General features: G+C 41.4%; 2 protein-coding genes and 1 non-coding gene across 3 annotated transcripts; all 3 read left to right on the top strand.

Annotated features, from left to right (window-relative positions):
• Nucleotides 1-1,179: 1,179 nt before the first annotated feature.
• Nucleotides 1,180-1,282, top strand: LOC112135573 (U6 spliceosomal RNA). The gene has a single exon (XR_002916839.1). It is a non-coding gene; the product is annotated as a U6 spliceosomal RNA (small nuclear RNA).
• A 4,507-nt stretch (nucleotides 1,283-5,789) lies between these two features.
• LOC100432925 (olfactory receptor 4D11) lies at nucleotides 5,790-6,725 on the top strand. Its single transcript, XM_002821738.1, has one exon. The coding sequence runs from the start codon at nucleotides 5,790-5,792 to the stop codon at nucleotides 6,723-6,725; it is 936 nt and encodes a 311-aa protein (XP_002821784.1).
• A 10,084-nt stretch (nucleotides 6,726-16,809) lies between these two features.
• Nucleotides 16,810-17,755, top strand: LOC100432549 (olfactory receptor 4D9). Its single transcript, XM_009246307.3, is given in 2 exon segments — nucleotides 16,810-17,145; nucleotides 17,147-17,755. Coding segments are annotated over 2 exon segments (945 nt in total).
• The last annotated feature ends 4,536 nt before the right edge of the window (nucleotides 17,756-22,291 follow it).

Raw genomic sequence — 22,291 nt, 5'->3', positions numbered from 1 at the left:
TCCACACAACCTTTCTTCTTTTTGAAGCCAGAAGATAAGGGGATTCATTCTTTCAGTTGCCTCTAAAAAATTTTAGGCTCTAGACAAAATGTGTGTTCCTAAGTATATGTGTCTGAGTGACTTCTTAATTACTCCCACTGAAACAACCTCACCATGAGCAGAATTTTTCCACAACTGCATCCAACTGTAATCCCTCTGATAATTCTCACACTAGTTCTGGGATTAAGGAACTGGTAAATATGATGGGGCACTGTGAATCAGTGTGGAAGAGCCAAGAAAATATTATTCCCTAAGTCCTTTCCACATTAAGATAGAAGAGATGCCATTGAAATAACTGGCCTTCAGAGGGGTGTTGAGCAGAATTTTCTGAAGTTGGATGATTCCTGAGATTCATGTGAACATTATTTAAGATGTTGGAATTCTTGGAAGAAGATTGCAGATTTTAGGTAAAAAAATAAAAGTCTGCATGTGTGTGTGTGCCTGGGGTGTCTGGGTGTTTATGCATAGAGTGAGAAATAAGAAAAAGAAAAATTGAAATCTAGATGTAATCGTTAAGATTCACAAATACACTATGACTACAAATAATGTAATATGTATACAAGATGCTGCATTCTGGGAGAACCTTCCTTTAGTAACCGACAGCACAAGCTAGAAATAGTAACAAAGAGTACGTTGTGGAATGAGAGAAAGAGTTGAGGTGAGTTTGGAATTGGGGAAAAGGCAGCTTTTGCTTTCTGCGACCTCTTGAATGGTACAGAGAAGAGATTTTTCTCAGTCTTCTTTTCTCTAGACAGATCTTCTCAGGCTGAAATCAACAGAGGTGATTCTTACCTGAACTTAAACCTACAGTAACAAACGTTCACAAAAGTTGAGAGACTCAGACAATAAACACCTGTCTACCCTTCTTTAGATCTAACACAAAAATAAGAAGTTTATAGTGTAGGGGACAGGGGAAAACTTCCCCTTCATCCTCTGAAAGTTCACTGAAAATCAGCTGACAAAAGGCAGACAATTAGGAGAAAACGAATACAAATGTATTTGATCATAGTGTTACATGACATGGGAGCCTTCAGAATGAAGACCCAAAGATGCAAAGAAAATGTTCATTTTTATGTTTAGGTTCAAAAAGGTGTGGACAGCCATGTAGAAATATGATTGGACAAAAAAAGGTATGATCGCTTGCTTTGGCAGCACGTATACTAAAACTGGAACAATACAGAGGAGATTAGCATGGCCCCTTTACCAGGATGGCACGCAATTTAGTGAAGAGCTCCATAAAAATAAAAATTTTAAATTTAAAAAAATGGTATGATCTAATGCTAATGGACAATAGTGAAACCCAGCAGGTCCTGTCTGTTTATATCCTGTTTGGCCTCTCTGTGCAGCAATTCCTTCCTCCTAGGTATGAGGCAGTGCTCACTCTCTCTCTCTCTCTCTCTCTGTCTCTCTGGAATGGGGTTCTTATGACCTACAATCAAAGTAGACCTGAGAATTTATTTATGGCCAACTCTTACACAGAAAGGTGGAGTCACAGGGAGGTTAGAACAATATGTTTAGGTTTTATGGCTGGCTTTGGAGAAAAAGCGTTCTGGTTTCCATGACCCACCTTAGGCAAGAGGTATTGTAGTTTCTACAGCTAACCTTGGGGAAGAATGAAGGACCACCCACCTGACACAGGAAGGCAGGAGGAAGTCAGAGAAAAACTTTTACTTCTGAGGCTACTTTTGAGGCCTTCATTATAGGGTATTGTTTTCTGAGACCTTATGATAGCAATGATTTTCTTTTCTCTGTCTTTCCATGCTGTCATGTTTGCACCCTTTCTTTCCAGCCAAACTTCCCACTCATTAGCAACTTTCATATATTTAAATAGTCCCCTAAGGCCAGAATGTCCTTTCTCCCCGTTCCTATATGTCCCAAACATAAACACCACTTCCTCCATACAGCTTCACTGAGCCTCTTATTTGGAAATCATCCTCTTTTCACACTCAGCTCTTCATCTGTCCTTAGATGGTCCCCATCACTCCCATGTAACTATTAGATTCAATGCTTTTCCCACTGCATTTAGATTATATTCATTTCTCTCAAATAACCTAGAACTCTTCCCATACTCCATAAATATTTGCTAAATAATTGGATGGATTAAAAGTAGCAGAAGGGTGGAGCAGAAGCTAGGGGATGTTGTCTTTAAATTACCAAAGGCAGTTTGTGAACATGAGACCTATTTCTTTCTGACCAATAGTCCTGGCCTGGGGTCTGGGATATGGTTTACCTTCCACCCATGTGTGTGTAAACAATGTGCTGTTTATATGGAGGTCCCTTTGAAGAGTTTAATAACTATATTGGTTTTCCTCACATCTCTAGTAACCATACTGAGTTGGTGTTCCTAGTGACCATTTCCTCTCTCTTTAAGCTAATCAGGATTGATAGCTACCATTTAGTTCAATACACTCCATTTACTGATGAGGCTTCACTGTTAGGGTTACCCAGCATAGCACTAATCATGACAGATAACCAGCCCATATGCTGAGAAGTTTACACAAGTTAATTCTCCAACCCTCATAACTTCCCTGTGAGGTGAGTATTGTTATTATCCCCATCCTACAGATGAAAAAATAGAGGCTCGATGAGGTTATGTTCTTGCCCAAATCACACAATGGCAAAGCCAGGACTTTAACCCAGATGAGTCTTGATCCCAGAGCCCTTGCACTGAACAATTTCTCTGGTCTGCTAATAAGATGTCAGAGAAGAAGCCAAACCAAGCAAGTGCTCTTTTTACTGTCATACACTGTCACGACTCTCTGGGTCACTGGAAGGCAAATATCTCCTAATTCCTTCAAAACAGCAAATGTTCTGATGAAGTGGTTGAGGACACACGTGTGGGAAACATGCAGCTCCTCTAAAAGAATGTCCATAAATATATTGGAAATATGCTTATTGAAGAAGCTGTGTGTGGGAATTATTAACCCGGAGTTGTCTTTAAGGTAGCACACATATAATTACACTTATTACAGATTAGGCAACGCTCTAAGTACTGATGCTCTACGTAGATTAACTTATTTAACCCTCACAAAAGTCTTATGAAGGAGATGCTATTGTCTCCAAATTACTGATACAGAGAATGAGGTCAAGGGATGAAGCAATTTGCTCACGTTAACACAACCAGTAAGTACTCAGCTGGGATTTGAACAGGTTGTGTGGTGCCAGAATCTAGTAGGCATCTACCTCAAAGGTAGAATACTTCTTGGCAGCTTGTTTTTGGATTTACCCATTAAATAGACTTTGGACAAAATTGCCTAGAGAGGAAAGAAAACTTGAAGACAAAGTGAGCTAAGTGAGAAGAAATATCTTCATTTAAATTGGAGAACACACCCAAAGAACAGGAAGAAAGGGACTTTTGCCCTTCATTTGTTTCTAATTATGGAAAGAAAAAGGAGATAAACTAGGAAGAAAGAAAATAAGGCCCATTTCAAAGATTCACCAAAAAAAAAAAAAAAGAAAGAAAGGAATTCAAAAGCAACACAGTTATAAGGTAAGTGTATGTGTAACAGTTTTTTTAAAAATTGCCAGCCAGGCGCGGTGGCTCACGCCCGTAATCCCAGCACTTTGGGAGGTCAAGGCTGGTGGATGACCTGAGGTCAGGAGTTCAAGACCAGCCTGGCCAACATGGTGAAACCCTGCCTCTATTAAAAATATAAAAATTAGCTGGGCATGGTGGTGGGAGCCCGTAATCCCAGCTACTTGGGAGGCTGAGGTAGGAGAATCGCTTGAACCTGGGAGGCAGAGGTTGCTGTGAGCCAAGATTGTGCCACTGCACTCCAGCCTGGGTGACAGAGCAAGACGCCATCTAAAAAAAAAAAAAAAAAAAAAACTGCCAAACTATTTTCAAAAGTGATTGTACCATTTTACATTCCCACTGGAGTTCCATTGGTCTACATCTTTGTCCACTCTTGATATATCAATCTTTTTCATTCTAGTGACTCTAATGTATACTATTTTTAAATTACACTGTGGTTTTAATTTATATTTTCTCAGTGATAAATGATGTTGAGCCTTTTCATGTGCTTATTTGCTCTCTCTATGTCTTCTTGCTGAAGTGTCTGTTCAAATAATTTGTCCTTTTTTCTCTTCTTTTTTTTAACTTCTTTTAGTGACTTCATTTTGTTAAAATAATTTGTCCTTGTTGCTTAATTGGGTTTTTTGTTCTCATACTATTGAATGTTAAGAGTTACAGCCATTCCACTCCTAGCTACTTACCCAAGAGAACTGAAAACATATGTCCACACAAAGACCCAAACGTGAATGTTCATAGCAGCTTTATGAGTAATATTCAAAAGCCACAAATAACCCAAATGTTCACCTACAAGTGAGTGGATAAGCAAACTGTGGTATATTCATACAATAGAAAGGAACAAAATAGCAGTACACACAAAACAATGGATGAATTTCATGGTTGAAAGAAGGCAGACAAGAAGAAAATACAAATAGAATTTCACTTATAGAATATTGTAGAAAATACAAACTAATGTATAATGACAGAAAGCAGATCAGTGGTTGCCTGAAGAAGGAAGGGTAAAGGGGACAGGCTACAAAGGGGCCCAAGGACATTTTCTAGGTGATAGATATATTCACTCTCTTAACTATAGAGATGGTGTCACAGGTATATATGTCAAAACTTATCAGCCGGGAGCAGTGGCTCATGCCTGTAATCCCAGCACTTTGGGAGGCCGAGATGGGTGGATCACAAGGTCAGGAGTTCGAGACCAGCTGGGCCAATATGGTGAAAGCCTGTCTTTACTGAAAATACAAAAATTAGCCAGGCCTGGTGGCACACGCCTTCAATCCCAGCCACTCAGGAGGCTGAGGAGGGAGAATCACTTGAACCTGGGAGGCAGAGGTTGCAGTGAGCCGAGATCGCGCCACTGCACTCCAGCCTGGGCGACAGAGTAAGACTCTCTCTCAAAAAAAAAAAAAGAAATTATCGAAGTGTGAATTCAAATATGTGCAGTCTATGGTATGTCGATGATAGCTCAACAAAAATTATTTTTTAAGAAAGAAATTGAAACAACAGAAGAGAAGCTCTGAGTAATATTTTCATTTCCATAGCTAAGGAGCTATTCACCACCCCGGGGTTTCAGTACCTAAAGTAGATTAAAGTAAAGAAAGAAACAAAGAAGTCCCCTTAAAGAAGAATAGAGCAATAGAAATGAATTTTATGACTTAAACATTTTCTAATTTTTCATGGAAATAAGTTTGTGATTTAAGAAGGGAGGGGTGCTGCTTCCATACAATTCAATCCAGTGGGGGGCCTCTTTGCAGACAGGGGTTCTTAGAACCATATAAATGGAGCATCCAGTCTGGGAAAAAACAACAAAATCCTCAGCCCTGTGAAACTCAAGGTGTTCTAGTCACACAAAGTAAACACTGCCTTATTCACACAACAAACTAATCCAATTTTTATATTTCCCATGCCACAATAGTCTCTTTCTAAATAGTTAATACCCCCATCTGTTTATCTTGAATAATGTTCTAAGTATCTTGAATAACTGGAACATTATTTTTATGCATTTTTATACATTTTTTAAAATTGTAATTTATATAAGTGTATGCATGATGGTGTAATAAGATGTCATTTTACATGCATTGGCAATAAACTTGAAATTGTAATTCACGTGGTGGTAATATCTCACAAGTTTTCAGACCTAATACCTGAATCTATTAAGAGAGAGTAAACACTTTCTGAAATAACATTATTTTTTCCAAGATATTCAGGAAAGAGAAAACATGATTCAATGGAGTTGGGAAATGTCACCAGAGTAAAAGAATTTATATTTCTGGGACTTACTCAATCCCAAGACCTGAGTTTGGTCTTGTTTCTTTTTTTATGTCTTGTGTACATGACGACTCTGCTGGGAAACCTCCTCATCATGGTCACTGTGACCTGTGAGTCTCGCCTTCACACCCCCATGTACTTCCTGCTCCACAATCTGGCCATCCTTGACATCTGCTTCTCCTCCTTAACTGCTCCTAAAGTCTTGCTGGACCTTCTGTCAAAGAAAAAGACCATATCCTATACAAGCTGCATGACACAGATATTTCTCTTCCACCTCCTTGGTGGGGCAGACATTTTTTCTCTCTTTGTGATAGCGTTTGACTGCTACATGGCCATCTCCAAGCCCCTGCACTATGCGACCGTCATGAGTAGAGGGCGATGCACTGCCCTTATCTCTGCCTCCTGGATGGGGGGCTTTGTCCACTCCATCGTGCAGATCTCCTTGTTGCTGCCTCTCCCTTTCTGTGGACCCAATGTTCTTGACACTTTCTACTGCGATGTCCCCCAGGTCCTCAAACTCGCTTGCACTGACGCTTTTGCTCTTGAGCTCTTGATGATTTCCAACAACGGCCTGGTCACTACCCTGTGGTTTATCTTCCTGCTTGTGTCCTACATAGTCATCCTAATGACGCTGAGGTCTCAGGCAGGAGAGGGCAGGAGGAAAGCCATCTCCACTTGCACCTCCCACATCACTGTGGTGACTCTGCATTTCGTGCCCTGCATCTATGTCTATGCCCGGCCCTTCACTGCCCTCCCCACAGATAAGGCCATCACTGTCACCTTCACTGTCATCTCCCCTCTGCTGAACCCTTTGATCTACACTCTGAGGAACCAGGAAATGAAGTCAGCCATGAGAAGACTGAAGAGAAGACTCGTGCCTTCTGAAAGGGAATAGAAAACAAATCCAAGCCAGGCGCAGTGGCTCACAGCTGTAACCCCAGCACTTTGGGAGGCCAAGGCGGGTGGCTCGTGAGGTCAAGAGATCGAGACCATCCTGGCCAACATGGTGAAACCCTGTCTCTACTAAAAATACAAAAAGTAGCTGGGCATGGTGGTGCGCACCTGTAGTCCCAGCTACTCAGGGGGCTGAGGCAGGAGAATTACTTGAACCCAGGAGGCAGAGGTTGCAGTGAGCCAAGATCGCACCACTGCATTCCAGCCTGGCAACACAGCAAGACTCCGTCTCAAAAAAAAAAAAAAAAAGAGGCCGGGCATGGTGGCTCACGCCTGTAATCCTAGCACTTTGGGACACTGAGGAGGATGGATCAAGAGGTCAGGAGATCGAGACCATCCTGGTTAACACGGTGAAACCCCGTCTCTACTAAAAATACAAAAAATTAGCCGGGCGTGGTGGCTACTCGGGAGGCTGAGGCAGGAGAATTACTTGAACCCAGGAGGCAGAGGTTACAGTGAGCCGAGATCGTGCCACTGCATTCCAACCTGGCAACACAGTGAGACTCTGTCTCAAAAAAAAAAAAAAAAAAAAAGAAAAGAAAAGAGAACAAATTCAGCTCTTCATCACCAAGGACACCTTATATTATTTTTCCCATGAATTCACATTTACATACTCAGATACATTGTCAGTAAACCAACTATACTGACTACGAACAATTTGTCTTCCTATTTAAGTTAGTAGATAACTGATAACCCAAGCTTCTGTGCAGCATGAAGTAACTAGTGTTATAGGAGTGAACTGATTGTTATTTTTCCAAAGATGAAGTAACCTTATGTCAATCAAGACAGCTATCTGGCAGGCAGATAAGATGATTAAGTCCAACATTTTTTTCAGAAGATAAGGAAATAAAAGCCCAGAGAGATAAAGTGATGTGTTCAAGGTCTTATATTAAGTTAATTACAGAGACATCTTCAGATGCTCAACCCATTGTTCTTCCACCACATGAATGTAATTTATTACATTGTTGGACCTGTCTATACCAAACTATAATCCTGGTCCAGAAGGATGTCATGATCAATGCCTCTGGAGTACATATACGTGGGTATGTATGGCCTATTGCAGATTGAGAAATTGGCCTCTGCTGAGTTAAACTAAAGTGGGCTCATGAGCTACTGAGAACTTCGTAGGAACATAATGGTTATTCTCTTGGATTCCTATCAAGATTGATGAGGCTTGGGAAGATTTCTCATCATGGCCTAAAGGTATGTATCTTAATGCAGAACTAGACATGCCATACATTCTCATGACAAGTTTGGATAAAGGCAAAACTTCAGAAACCACACACATGAAGCAATCTATCTCTACCATCAAAGGACCGATTTTCCAGTTGCAGCCTTACAAGGGTCAGTTTTGCCTTGGCCTCACCATTGAGAATTCACATTTCTTTTCACTGGAAAGAGAGAGAATGGGAGAGTTAAAGAAGAAAAAACTCCACCCAGTCTATTTTTTCAAACTTCTAGTGTTTGTGAAGAGGCAGTATAGGCTAGTGTTATTATCTGGGAGAGCAGTAAAGCATGGTGGATGAAAGTTCTAATTTCAGAGTCATACAGACCCAGGTATGAATCCCATCTCTGCCATCCACCAGCTGTGCAGTCTTGAGCAAGTTATTTCACCTGTCTCTCCAAAGGTCATAGTTCACCTACACAAAGATTCTCATTATAATATCCACCTCATGAGGTTGTTGTAAAGGACAAAATGAGATGGTATACATGAAATATATGATACCTGGCAGAGAATAAATGTGCAACCAAAGATAAATGTCATTATTAATATCACCTTTATTGCTTTGCCTAACACAGCTTCTGTTTCCCATTGGCCTGTCACACCCTTCTCCTATATGACCCATATTCCTCATTTTTAGATAAAAACTGGTTGAGTAGAAAACATGAAAACGTATATTGAGTTCAAAACATCTATCATGTTAAAATGTCTAGCTTTCTATTATCAAAACGTGACAATAGGTTTGCTTGTTATTTATAAGGCTTAAAGAGTCACCCTGGGTGAGCGCAGTGGCTCATGCCAGTAATCCCAGCACTTTGGGAGGCCGAGGCGGGCGGATCAGACTGAGGTTGGGAGTTCAAGACCAGCCTGCCCAACATGGTGAAACCCCGTCTCTACTGAAAACACACACACAAAAAGTAGCCGGGCGTGGTGGTGGGCACCTGTAATCCCAGCTATTCGGGAGGCTAAGGCAAGAGAATCATTTGAACCTGGGAGGCGGAGGTTACAGTGAGGCAAGATTGTGCCACTGCACTCCAGCCTGGTTGACAGAGCGAGACTCTGTCTCAAGAAAAAAAAAAAAAGTCACCCTGAAGCTGATGAGAGAAACAGCACAGGAGAATTTAATGTCAAAAGAAGATAATGGGTCAAAAATAAACCCTGGCTTATAGAGTAGCCAAGAGGACAGGCCCCATGGGATGGAACAGTGAGCCCAAGGAGAGTAAATTAGCCAAAGGATAATGAATGTTGAAGGGTAGTGAATGTTGAAGACAAACTTTACTTAAGTCCCTCATTGGATCTGGCCTGGCCCTATAAGCATTCATGAACTAACTGGCTCAAATGTTTGCCACTTCCTGTCACCTGATCAACAAAATCTAACTTCTTACAATATTAACTTACTTCTGCAAGCAAACAGATTCTAATAGAAAGTCACGCTTGCCAGATCACTATTCATAGGGTCCTGCTACCTTTGCCCAAGTAGCTTTGGTCTCAAGAGTCCCTAGGCTTTTCTTTATGAAATTGCCTATGAAAAATACACACTACAAGCCACTTAATAGCCCATTTCACGCAAATCCGTCCTTTGCACTTTTCTTTCCTTCCTGACTCTTGTGACTTACTCAGATCAAGTTTTTATCTCTATATCAGAATCAGATGACTCCACAGATCTATAGGGCCTGATTAAGAAACATAATCCCAAGAGATCAAGAACCCAGGAACTCTTGGCGTATCATTGTCCCTGTTGACTTCCTCATGACCGTGTCTAAACATGCAACATAACCTGATTCAATAACTCAGGACAGAAAAAGCAATTGCATCTGATCACACAAACGCTTATCGGCAGTGACATAAAATCACAAGTTAAGCAGCATTTTTCCCACTTCAATTAGTTTTTACTAGTTTTTGTTTGTTTTGTTTTGCTGTTTGTTTTTTGAGATGGAGTCTCGCTTTGTCACCTAGGCTGGAGTGCAGTGGCATGATCTCAGCTCACTGCAGGCTTCGCCTCCCGGGTTCCAACGATTCTCCTGTCTCAGCCTCCTAGGTAGCTGAGATTACAGGCACACACCACCATACCGGCTAATTTTTGTATTTTTAGTAGAGATGGGGTTTCACCATGTTGGCCAAGCTGGCCTCAAACTCCTGACCTCAGGTGATCTGCCCACCTCAGCCTCCCAAAGTGTTAGGACTACAGGCGTGAGCCACTGCGCCCAGCCTAGTTTTTACTTTTTTTTTTTGAGATGGAGTCTTGCTCAGTCACCGAGGCTGGAGTGCAGTGGCGCAATCTTGGCTCACTGCAACCTCTGCCTCCCGGGTTCCAGCAATTCTCCTGCCTCAGCCTCCCAAGCAGCTGTCATCAATAAATAAAAATTGTATATATTTACAGTGCACAGTACAATGTGATGTTTTATTATACATACACATTATGAAATGATTGTTGTATGCTTTCACTATTTTTTAAGCTCTGCTGCTAAGAACTGTAGAAAAGTCAACAGACTCTGGGCACACACGTGGCTTTCAAACTGCTCTTTTATATATGTGCTCCCCAAATCAAATGATTTCATAGTGAATATCTCTGGGTACGCATGAAAAAATAACATAAAATAATTATGAAGTAACTGAGTTGATGAATATCAAGAGCTGTACCTAGATGTAAAGTGAGCTATACATTTCAGAAATGTAGGTTAAAATAACTGTGGGGGCTGACAGGACACAGTGGCTCATGCCTATAATCTCAGCACTTTGGGAAGCTGAAGCAGGCGGATCACTTGAGGCCAGGAGTTCAAGACCAGCCTGGCCAACATGGTGAAATCCCATCTCTACTAAAAATACAAAAATTAACCAGGCCTAGTGGCTCGTGCCTGTAATCCCAGCTACTTGGGAGGCTGAGACAGGAGGATCACTTGAACCCGGGAGGCAGAGGTTGCAGTGAGTTGGGATCATGCCACAGTACCACTCCAGCCTGGACAACAGAGCGAGACACTGTTTAAAAAAAAAAAAAACTGTCCTGGGACAATGTACATGTTGCTTTAAACAGAAAATGTGGCCAGGCGCCGTGGCTCACGCTTGTAATCCCAGCATTTTGGGAGGCAAAGGCAGTTGCATCACCTGAGGTCAGGAGTTTGAGAACAGCCTGACCAACACGGTGAAGCCCCATTTCTACTAAAAATACAAAATTAGCCGGGCGCGGTGGCGGGTGCCTGTAATGCCAGCCACTTGGGAGGCTGAGGCAGGAGAATCGCTTGAACCCAGGAGGCAGAGGTTGCAGTGAGCCAAGATCGCACCACTGAACTCCAGCCTGGGTAAGAAGAGCGAAACTCTATCTCAATAAATAAATAAATAAATAAATAAAATAGAAAATGCACATATAAATCTATACAGACTCTGAGAGCTGCTCTGACAGTAGCCACAGAGCTTTGAATTTTTCACTGTTACTCTTTTATTTATTTAAGTTTCATTTCCTAGCTGATTGCAGGCAAGGTGACTTCGGTCAAGAGGAAGACTGCACAGTCATTGGTGTGGTTTAACAAAACACTCTCTTCCTGAGCCAAAGAGGAAAATGCAGTGTCTCATGTGCTTCCTCTAGAGGAAAGGGTATGTCCTGAGTGCACTGGTGCCTCTGCCATGTATGTATGAGAGAGAACAGAGAAAAAAAGAGAAAGAGGGAGAGAGAACAAAAGAGAGAGTACAAGACAGAGAGCACTTGGTGACATTTTAATGACTCCCAAAGGAACTCCTGAGTTGTATTGTAGCATATTATGTTGGCCACTCAGCTTCCACATTCATACCTGATAATATTCCCTTTGCTAATTCCTATATTGGGCTGTGGCTGGAGACTAATACAGGTGGCCAAAACGTAGTAAGGCAGAAAAGAGTCAGAATACTGTAATTACCTGAGGTTGCCTTTTCCCATCTGAGGAAAGAAGATAATAAAATCACTCACTTTGAGGTAGGCTTTACATTAAACAGAGAATTTCCCCAGTACCTACTTCTTCTAAAATGCAGCTGGGGCATCATAAGAAGATCGATTTCCCACTTAAAGATTAAATCAGCAGTTAGTGTTAGTGCCTATGAACTTCTGAAACTGAAAAGCTGTTCATGCTGAATTTTGAGAAATGCTGCAAATGTGTAGAATGTTCCTATAGAAGCCAAGACTCTTAAGAAGCAAAGAAAAGAGGTAGTTTTTCACTATTAGAAAGAGGGAAAGTGTGGCTTGCAAAATATAGTAAGACGGTCAGTTGGCTTCAGGAAATGTGGCTGTATTTTAGTTGGGATATTGAGGTTCAAAGTTTATTAAAGGTAGTTGAGAACGCGCTGACATCACCAGCTCTCAGGAGGATGAATGCCTTGGAAAAACAGCCTTTAAAGGCAGTAATTCCTGAGTTTAGTAGATGCAGTTTTGCCTCTTGGCTGGGAATGAAATTTTGGAGGATCTGAGTAAGATGTTTTAATGACAACATTATCTGTGCCTTCATGTACCACTGAATATGAATAATGCTTCTAGTAAAAGTTTTAGGGATTCAATCAAGAGTAAGGGGTTTTCAAAATTGGAAAAGAGAAAACCATGATATGTGTGGCATCCTAGAAAGTCAACTTAATGTAGAGAATGAGGAAGAATTTGCTCAATGGGATGCTGGGGTAGGGGGGGAAACCTCAGTTTGCAGGCTCTGTCCAAGATACTTGATAAGCTTGTTTCCAAAGAAGGGTCCCCTTTGGGATGACTTTTTTTTCTTTTTTTTTTTTTTTTTGAGACAGAGTCTCACTCTGTCACCCAGGCTGGAGTGCAGTGGAGCGATCTCTGCTCACTGCAAGCTACGCCTCCTGGGTTCACGCCATTCTCCTGCCTCAGCCTCCCAAGTAGCTGGGACTACAGGTGCCCGCCATCAAGCCTGGCTAATTTTTTTGTATTTTTAGTAGAGACGGGGTTTCATCATGCTAGCCAGGATGGTGTTGATCTCCTGACCTCGTGATCTGCCCACCTCAGCCTCCCAAAGTGCTGGGATTACAGCCTTTCAGATGATTTTTAAGAAATCCTCATTATCTTTATTCTGACATTGCTAGACACATGAAACTGTATTTCTTTATTCATTTCCCCACACACTTTTTTTTTCGAGACGGAGTCTTGATGTCACCCAGGCTGGAGTGCAGTGGCGCCATCTGGGCTCACTGCAACTTCCACCTCCCAGGTTCAAGTGATTCTCCTGCCTCAGCCTCCCACGTAGCTGGGATTATAGGCGCCCACCACCACGCCTAGCTAATTTTTGTATTTTAGTAAAGACAGAATTTCACCATGTTGGCCAGGCTGGTCTAGAACTCCTGACCTCAGGTGATCTGCCTGCCTCGGCCTCCCAAAGTGCTAGGATTACAGGCATGAGCCACCGCACCCAGCCCATTCTTTCTATCTTAACTGTAAACTTCTTAAGGAAAGAATCTATATTTGAGTCACCTTTCCCTCAAAAAGACCACCTTAGTGTTATGGAAATCATACATAGAGGAAGGAAATAAGGAAGAATATAGAAAAAAGTAAAGAATAGGAGAAAGGAAGAAGGGAGGGAGGGAGAGGACAGGTGATATGGGACACTCTTAGGCTTGTCACAGTGGTTTCCTGAGCAGAAGATTTGAAAACCATAGATTGATCATTGCAATATCCAAAAGAAAGTTCCTAGAGTGGGCTGCTGTCATTTACTAAAATACGTATCTGCATTCCAGATTAACCAAAGGTATCTTCTTGGATGATTCCTTCACTTTCCAGCCCTGGTAAGTACAATGTAGGGAGTTCTTCCTTCAAGGATTCTGGAGACTTGAAATCTGTGATGATTATTCTGAACATTTTTTCTTGCCACCCCACGTTGTTGACATAAACACCTTAGGGGGTGATTGGGAGAATCTCAATAAACACCAAGGGAATGGGAAAGAGAGCTCTTATTTTTCCACGTGAGTAAAAGAAAGAGTGCTGCATAGGGAAGCATAGTCTTTTAAGGACTTTTTTTTCCCTAAGTTTGGAAGAGCAAAATGGAAAAAAAAAAAAAAAATAGAGAAATTAAAGTCAGAATCAGAGAAAAGAACTATGTGTGGACACTAGGGTCACCTACATAACACAAAAGTTTAAGAACACCTCAATTAGGAGATCGAGACCATCCTGGCTAACACAGTGAAACCCTGTCTCTACTAAAAATACAAAAAATTAGCCGGGCGTGGTGGCGGGCGCCCGTAGTCCCAGCTACTCGGGAGGCTGAGGCAGGAGAATGGCGTGAACCCGGGAGGCGGAGCTTGCAGTGAGCCGAGATCGTGCCACTGCACTCCAGCCTGGGCGACACAGCAAGACTCTGTCTCAAAAAAAAAAAGAACACCTCAAATCCATATGTGAGTAAAAAATAAAACGGTAACTCTTGGGTTGGTCACAGTGGCCCATGCCTGTAATCTCAGCACTTTGGGAGGTCCAGGCAGGTGGATCACTTGAGCCCAGGAGTTTGAGACCAGCCTGAGTGACATGGTGAAAGCCAGTCTTTTTGTAAAAATACAAAAAAAAAAAAAAAACAGCCAGGCATGGTGGTATAACCTGTAGTCCCAGCTACTGGGGAGGCTGATGTGGGAGGATCAATTGAGCCCAGGAAGCGGAGGTTGCAGTGAGCCATGACTGCACCACTGCACTCCAGCCTAGGCAATGGGAGTGAGATCCTGTATCAAAAAAACAACAACACAACAAAAAGTTTACTCTCAGATGATAGCTGGTGAAGACTATAACCACGTAACTATAAAAGTAACTTATAAAAGTGAGTGGTCCATTAAATTTTGCTTTAAATGTAATTCATTCTTTAAACATGAGATTAAAGTGTTATAAATGATAAATGTTATGTTTGTTATTTAAAACTTTATACTGAAGTATGATATGCTAACATACAGAAAAACGCACATACATGTACAGCTCAATGATTTTTTTTTTTTTTTTTTTTTGAGACAGAGTCTTGCTCTGTCACCAGGCTAGAGTGCAGTGGCGTGATCTCAGCTCACGGCAACCTCCGTCTCCTGTGTTCAAGTGATTCTCCTGCCTCGGCCTCCCAAGTAGCTGGGACTACAGGCACGTGCCACCATGCCCAGCTAATTTTTGTATTTTTAGTAGAGAAGGGGTTTTACCATGTTGGCCAGGCCTCCACTCACCTCAGCCTCCCAAAGTGCTGGGATTACAGACGTGAGTCACCACGCCTGGCCAACTCAGTGAATGTTTTTACACCAGCAGAATATGCCTACTGGTGTAAACCAGCACCCAGATCAAGAAACGGAATATTACCAGCACCCAGAAGCCTCCCTTAGGCTCCCTTCAGTTTTGTACATATGAATAAAATGGTAGAGTGCATACTCTTTGGTCCCTGGATTATTTAGCACAACATTATGTGTGTGGGATTCTCTTATATTATTACGTATAGTGTAAATCATTCTCATTGTTGTATAGTATTGTGTGAATGTAACACAATTTATTTATCTTTTCTACTGTTGATGGATTTCTAAGTCGTTTTCCAGTTTGAAGAAATTATAATCAGTGCTACTGGTCAGGTGTGGTGGCTCATGCTTGTAATCAAACTTAAGAGGCCAAAGTAGGAAGATCACCCGAGGCCAGGAGTTTGAGACCAGCCTGGGTAACATAGGGAGAACCCAACTCTATAAAAAAAATTAAAAATTATTCCAGCATAAAAAAATAAATAAAAAGAAAAATATTATTCAGGTGTGGTGACAGGCACCTGTAAGTCCCAACAACTAGGGAGGCTGAGGTGGGAGGATCGCTTGAGCTCAGGAGTTTGAGGCTACAGTGAGCTATAAGCTCACCACTGCACTCCAGCCTGGGTGACAGAGTGAAACCCTGTCTCAAAAAAAAATAAAAAATAACAGTGCTGCTGTGAATATTCTAGGATATGTCTTTTGATGAACATATGTACATATTTCCTAGAAGTAGAAATATGTCCTTAGGAGATATATAGGTAATGATATTCAGATAGATCCTTTAAAAGAGATATATCATCATACATGTAGATATATAGATATCCTCCTATGTATATATAAAACTATATTTATATACAGTCTTAGCAGAGATAATCAAATAGCAAAGTGGTGATACCAATTTTACACACCCACTAGCAGTGTATTAGAGTTCCAACTGTTCCACATCTTCACCACCATTTTTTCATCTTTTCAGTTTTTCTCTTTTTCAATTTAGCCTTCTGGCGTGTGTATTGTGGTTTATCGCTATAACTAATGAAGTTGAATTGGCATTTGGATATCCCTTTTGTGAAGTATTGGTGTCAATCTTTTGCCATTTTGAGGTTGGGTCATCCAGCTTTTTTACTGATTTGTAGAGGCTCTTTATATATTCTGAACATGAGTCATTTCTCAGATAAATGTATTGTAAATATCTTGCTCCATTTGCAGGTTATCTTTGAATTCTCATAATGATGCTTTTATGAACAGAAATTCTTAATATATTCAGATTTCTTCCTATTATTTATTATTTTAAGTGTCAGATTTTATAGTGAAAGTACAATTGAATAGATTCACGGTCTTGCAATCTCTGTTTCAGCAGCAGCAGTGAGAGAACTTTGTCTCCTTGGATGACTGAATCAAAAACCTGGGTAAACTTTCATCCAATGGTGGCATACTGACTTGCAGACACAGTGAGTGCATAGGGAAAAGAACTTCCTCCTAATTCTGAGCCAACACTTAAGTGAAAAGATAACACTAGATTTTAGGACATATCAATATTATTTAACTGCACTATTATTTCTTCCAGAGATGAACCTGATAAAGGATCTGTGATTCAATGGATCAGAGAAATTACACCAGAGTAAAAGAATTTATCTTTCTGGGAATTAGTCAATCCCGAGAACTGAGCCGGGTCTTATTTATCTTCCTGTTTTTGGTGTACATGACAACTCTAATGAGAAACCTCCTCATCATGGTTACAGTTACCTGTGAATCTCACCTTCACACGCCCATGTACTTCCTGCTCCGCAACCTGTCTATTCTTGACATCCGCTTTTCCTCCATCACAGCTCCTAAAGTCCCGATCGATCTTCTATCAGAGAGAAAAACCATCTCCTTCAGTGGCTGTGTCACTCAGATGTTCTTCTTCCACCTTCTGGGGGGAGCAGACGTTTTTTTCTCTCTCTGTGATGGCGTTTGACCGCTACATAGCCATCTCCAAGCCCCTGCACTATATGACCATCATGAGTAGGGGGCGATGCACAGGCCTCATTGTGGCTTCCTGGGTGGGGGGCTTTGTCCACTCCATAGTGCAGATTTCTCTATTGCTCCCACTCCCTTTCTGTGGACCCAATGTTCTTGACACTTTCTACTGCGATGTTCCCCAGGTCCTCAAACTTGCCTGCACTGACACCTTCACTCTGGAGCTCCTGATGATTTCAAATAATGGGTTAGTCAGTTGGTTTATATTCTTCTTTCTCCTTATATCTTACATGGTCATCTTGATGATGCTGAGGTCTCACACTGGGGAAGGCAGGAGGAAAGCCATCTCCACCTGCACCTCCCACATCACCGTGGTGACTCTGCATTTCGTGCCCTGCATCTATGTCTATGCCCGGCCCTTCCCTGCCCTCCCCACAGACACCGCCATCTCTGTCACCTTCACTGTCATCTCCCCTTTGCTCAATCCTATAATCTACACGCTGAGGAATCAGGAAATGAAGTTGGCCATGAGGAAACTAAAGAAATGGCTAGGACAATCAGAAAGGGTTTTAATTCAATAAGGGTAAGATAGTACCCATATTTAAAGATAGACATTAAATTTCACTTTCTCAAAATGGGAAAAGAGCATGTTCATGCCCAAAATAAAGAGATACCTATGGCCACCATCGAGTCCTAAAAGAAGTTATTCAGTAGTATATGCTGGGGACCACGTGGATGATACTGCTTTAAGACAAAATCCGCTCATGTCTTTCCCTACTCACTTATTCATTCCACAAATTTTTATAGAGCATACACTATATGCCTGAAGTACTGGGATTCAGATTGCTGCAAAAAGATTATATGTAGTCACCTTCCTGGAGGCATAACCCAAAATACTTTTTAAAAAATATAAACAGGCCAGGCGTGGTGGCTCACACCTGTAATCCCAGCACTTTGGGAGGCCGAGGCAGGCAGATGACCTGAGGTTGGGAGTTCAAGACCAGCCTGACCAACATGGAGAAACTCAGTCTCTACTAAAAATACAAAGAAAAATAGGCCAGGCATGGTGGCACATGCCTGTAATCCCAGCTATTCGGAAGGCTGAGGCAGGAGAATCACTTGAACCCAGCAGGCAGAGGTTGCAGTAAGCTGAGATCGTGCCATTGCACTCCAGCCTGAGCAACAAGAGCGAAACTCCATCTCAAAAAAATAAAAATAAATAAACAAAGTGCTAGGGAACCTGTAGCCACAATTACTTGAGAGTTTCCAAAGACATTTAACAGCCTGTAGACATTTTCAAGGGGAAAAGGATCAGAAAAGAACAATCCAAGCAAAGAAAACAACATGTACATGCCCACATGAGGTGTCTTATGCCTGTAATCCTAGCACTTTGGGAGGCTGAGGTGGAGGGATCACTTGAGCCCAAGAGTTCAAGACCAGCCTAGGCAACTTAGTGAAACCTCATCTCTACAAAAAATCATGATAATAGGCCTGGCGCAGTGGCTGATGCCTGTAATCCCAGCACTTTGGGAGGCCAAGGCGGGTGGATCACAAGGTCAGGAGATCGAGACCATCCTGGCTAACATGGTGAAAGCCCCTCTCTACTAAAAATACAAAAACAAAATTAGCCAGGAGTGGTGGTGGGTGCCTGTAGTCCCAGCTACTGGGGAGGCTGAGGCAGGAGAATGGCATGAACCCAGGAGGCGGAGCTTGCAGTGAGCCGAGATCACACCACTGCACTCCAGTCTGGGCGACAGAGCAAGACTCTGTCCAAAAATAACAATAATAATTAATAAATAATTAATATTTACTTATAAATAAATTAATTATATTTATATAATTACTATTTATAAATAGTAATTATATTTATATAATTACTATTTATAAATAGTAATTATATTTATATAATTACTATTTATAAATAGTAATTATATTTATATAATTACTATTTATTTATAAATAGTAATTATATTTATATAATTAATAAATAAATAATTTATTATATGTAATTAATATATAATTATATATTATAAATAATTATATATTATATAATTATATATTTTATTATAATATAATAATTATAATATAAATAATTATATATTATATTTTTATTACAATATAATAATTATAATATAAATATTGTATATTATAAATAATTATTATATATAATTAATAAATAAATAATAAATAAATAAAAATTAACCAGACATGAGAGTGCATGCCTGTAGTCCCAGCTACTTGAGAGACTGAGGCAGGAAAGGTTGAGACTGCAGCGAGCCATGTTCACTTCACTGCACTCCAGCCTGAGTGACAGATCAAGACACTGTAAAAAAAAAAAAAATAGAAAAGAAAAGACAAAAAGAAACCAGCATGTGCAAAGGAAGAAAATGAGGCGAGATTATGCCACATTTGTGTAACAGTGAACTCAGTGCAGCCATGGCGTAATACACTCTTGGGGTGAATACCGGTACTGGACCTTTAAAAGAAAAGTTGGGAAGAATAACTCCATTTATGACCACCTGAACAATGCAAGCCCGTGATTTCTGTTGAGAGAGGATCCCCAATTCACTTCAAGGACATAATTTCCTCCTAGTAGAAGGAAATAATGCTGTTAGTGAGAGTGTTCATAAAGAAGAATCACTGTTGCCGGGCGCGGTGGCTCACGCCTGTAATCCCAGAACTTTGGGATGCCGAGGTGGGTGGATCACGAGGTTAGGAGATCGAGGCCAGCTTGACTAACATGGTGAAACCCCGTTTCTACTAAAAATACAAAAATTAGCCAGGTGTGGTGGTGAGCACCTGTAATCCCAGCTACTTGGGAGGCTGAGGCAGGAGAATTGCTTGAACCTGGGAGGCAGAGGTTGCAGTGAGCCAAGACTGTGCCACTGCACTCCAGCCTGGGCGACAGAACGAGACTCCATCTCAAAAAAAAAAAAAAGAAGAAGAAGAAGAAGAAGAAGAATCACTGTTGAGGCTGTGGACAGCTCCTTTGATTTTGAGAAAAAAATGAGCAAAGGCAGATGCCACGCTCTCGCATGGGAAGCAACTGACTCCCCATTATATAGCGGGATTAGCCAGATCCAAACTTCCCATTGTTTCTGTACACAGGGATCTCACCACTCCTTCACCTGTGTCACTCAATCTATTAGAAGGTAAAGAAAGGGTATAAAAAGCATGATAGTTTAATTAGTGAACCTGAGAATTTGCCAGTCTCTGCTGTGAAAGAGACAGGGATAGTGCTAGGAGAAGATTTATCTGAGAATCCAGCTGATATTCTGCTAAGATCTATTGACTTCACCATACTGTGTTCCCCACTATGATAAAGCTCAAGCCATAGCAGCCAGCACACATTTATCAATCAGAGTAGGCCAACCATTGCAACAAAAATGTCCACGGTCTAAGTAGTTAGCCACAACAAAAGTTTACTTCTTGTTGATGTCACAGGCCAATGCTGGTCTGCAGAAAGAGGGCACAGTGCCACACTATCATTCAGAAATGCAGGCTTCTTCCATCTTGGGCTTCACATTCTCTAGATCCTCAGAATCCTGTCCATGATCCAGCAGATAGAGAAAGGGAGAGAGAATTAAGAATAAGCGATTCTCCTGCCTCAGCCTCTTGAGTAGCTGGGACTACAGACATGCACCACCATGTCTGGCTAATTTTGTTTTTTGTTTTTTTTTTCATAGAGACGAGGTCTCACTAAGTTGCCCAGGCTGGTTCAAACTCTGGGGCTCAAATGATCCCTCTACCTCAGCCTCCCAAAATGCTAGATTTACAGGCATGAGACACCTCACCTGGACATGTTCATGCTGTCTTGTGCTCCATAGTCTCTAGATCCTCATAATCCTGTTCATGCATCCGGCAGATAGAGAAAGGGAGAGAGAATTAAGAATTATGGGGAAGGGAGGGGTGTGTCTTTATGGGACAGTCCTAGAAGTGGTGTGAACTACTTATGACCACATTCATTGGTCAGCCCTTGGTCACATAGCCTCACCTAACTGCAAGGGAGCCTGGAGAATGAAATCAAACTCTGCTCCCAGAAAGAACAAAATATGAAGAACGAACTCTAGTGATCTCTTCCACATGTAAGATTCACTGCTAAGAAATCACAATTGGGTTACATTACAAAGATTAAGACTTTGTCTCTAAAAGGATTCTCTTAATACATAAAAATGTTTGCTATGGGGCTGGCTGCGGTGGCTTATGCCTGTAATCCCAGCACCTTGGGAGGCCAGGGAGGGTGGATTGCTTGAGCTCAGGAGTTTCAGACCAGCCTGGGCAACATGGCAAAACTCCATCTCTACAAAAAATATAAAAATTAGCAGAGCATGGTGGCACACGCCTGTAGTCCTAGCTACTCAGGAGACTGAGCTGGGAGGATCACTTGAGCCTGGGGAAGTCAAGGGTGCAGCAAGCCATGAATGCCCCACTGCACTCCCGCCTGGGCGAAAGAGTGAGACCCTGTCTCAAAAAAAAAAGAAAAAGTTTGCTGAAAGACAACTAGACCCTTAGAACACACAGAGAGCCAAATCGAAATGAAGGAGATGGGGGGAAATTTTTTCTTAACTTAAAGGAAGAGAGAAATGATCAAGGTAAACCCTGGGATTAGGATGACAGTAGACTAGAAGGGCAGGGTTCCATGAGATAGAACATTAGGGTAGAGTGCCCCAAGAAGATTGGCCAGAAGACAATCCTCATAGAAAGCAACTCACTTATTCCCAAACTTTTCATGGGCTTGTTGTAAACAAGTTTTATTAATGCAGAAGCTCCTTTAGCAATGAATGGTCTCCAAAACTACCATTTGACACAGCAATTCCATTGCTGGGTATATACCCAAGAGAAAATAAATTATTCTACCAAAAAGACACAAGCACCTGTATGTTCACAGTAGCAAAGACAAGGAATCAGCCTAGGTGCCCATCAATGGTGGACTGGATGAAGAAAATGTGATACATTATACACCCTGGAGTACTATGCAGACATTTTTAAAAATGAATTCGTGTCCTTTACAGCAACGTGGATGCAGCTGGAGGCCATGATCCTAAGCAAATTAATGCAAGAACAAAAAATCAAATACCACGTGTTCTCACTTATAGGTGAGAGCTAACCATTGATTT

Source organism: Pongo abelii, chromosome 9 (assembly GCF_028885655.2).
Source record: "Pongo abelii isolate AG06213 chromosome 9, NHGRI_mPonAbe1-v2.0_pri, whole genome shotgun sequence".
Lineage (NCBI taxonomy): Eukaryota > Metazoa > Chordata > Mammalia > Primates > Hominidae > Pongo > Pongo abelii.
The sequence above is the reverse complement of the archived record's forward strand: the minus strand, read 5'-3'. Positions and strand labels throughout refer to the sequence as shown.

Bases quoted from the DNA above. Each gene is read 5' to 3' on its own strand.
- LOC100432925 (XM_002821738.1), top strand. From the start codon at position 5,790: ATGGAGTTGGGAAATGTCACCAGAGTAAAAGAATTTATATTTCTGGGA.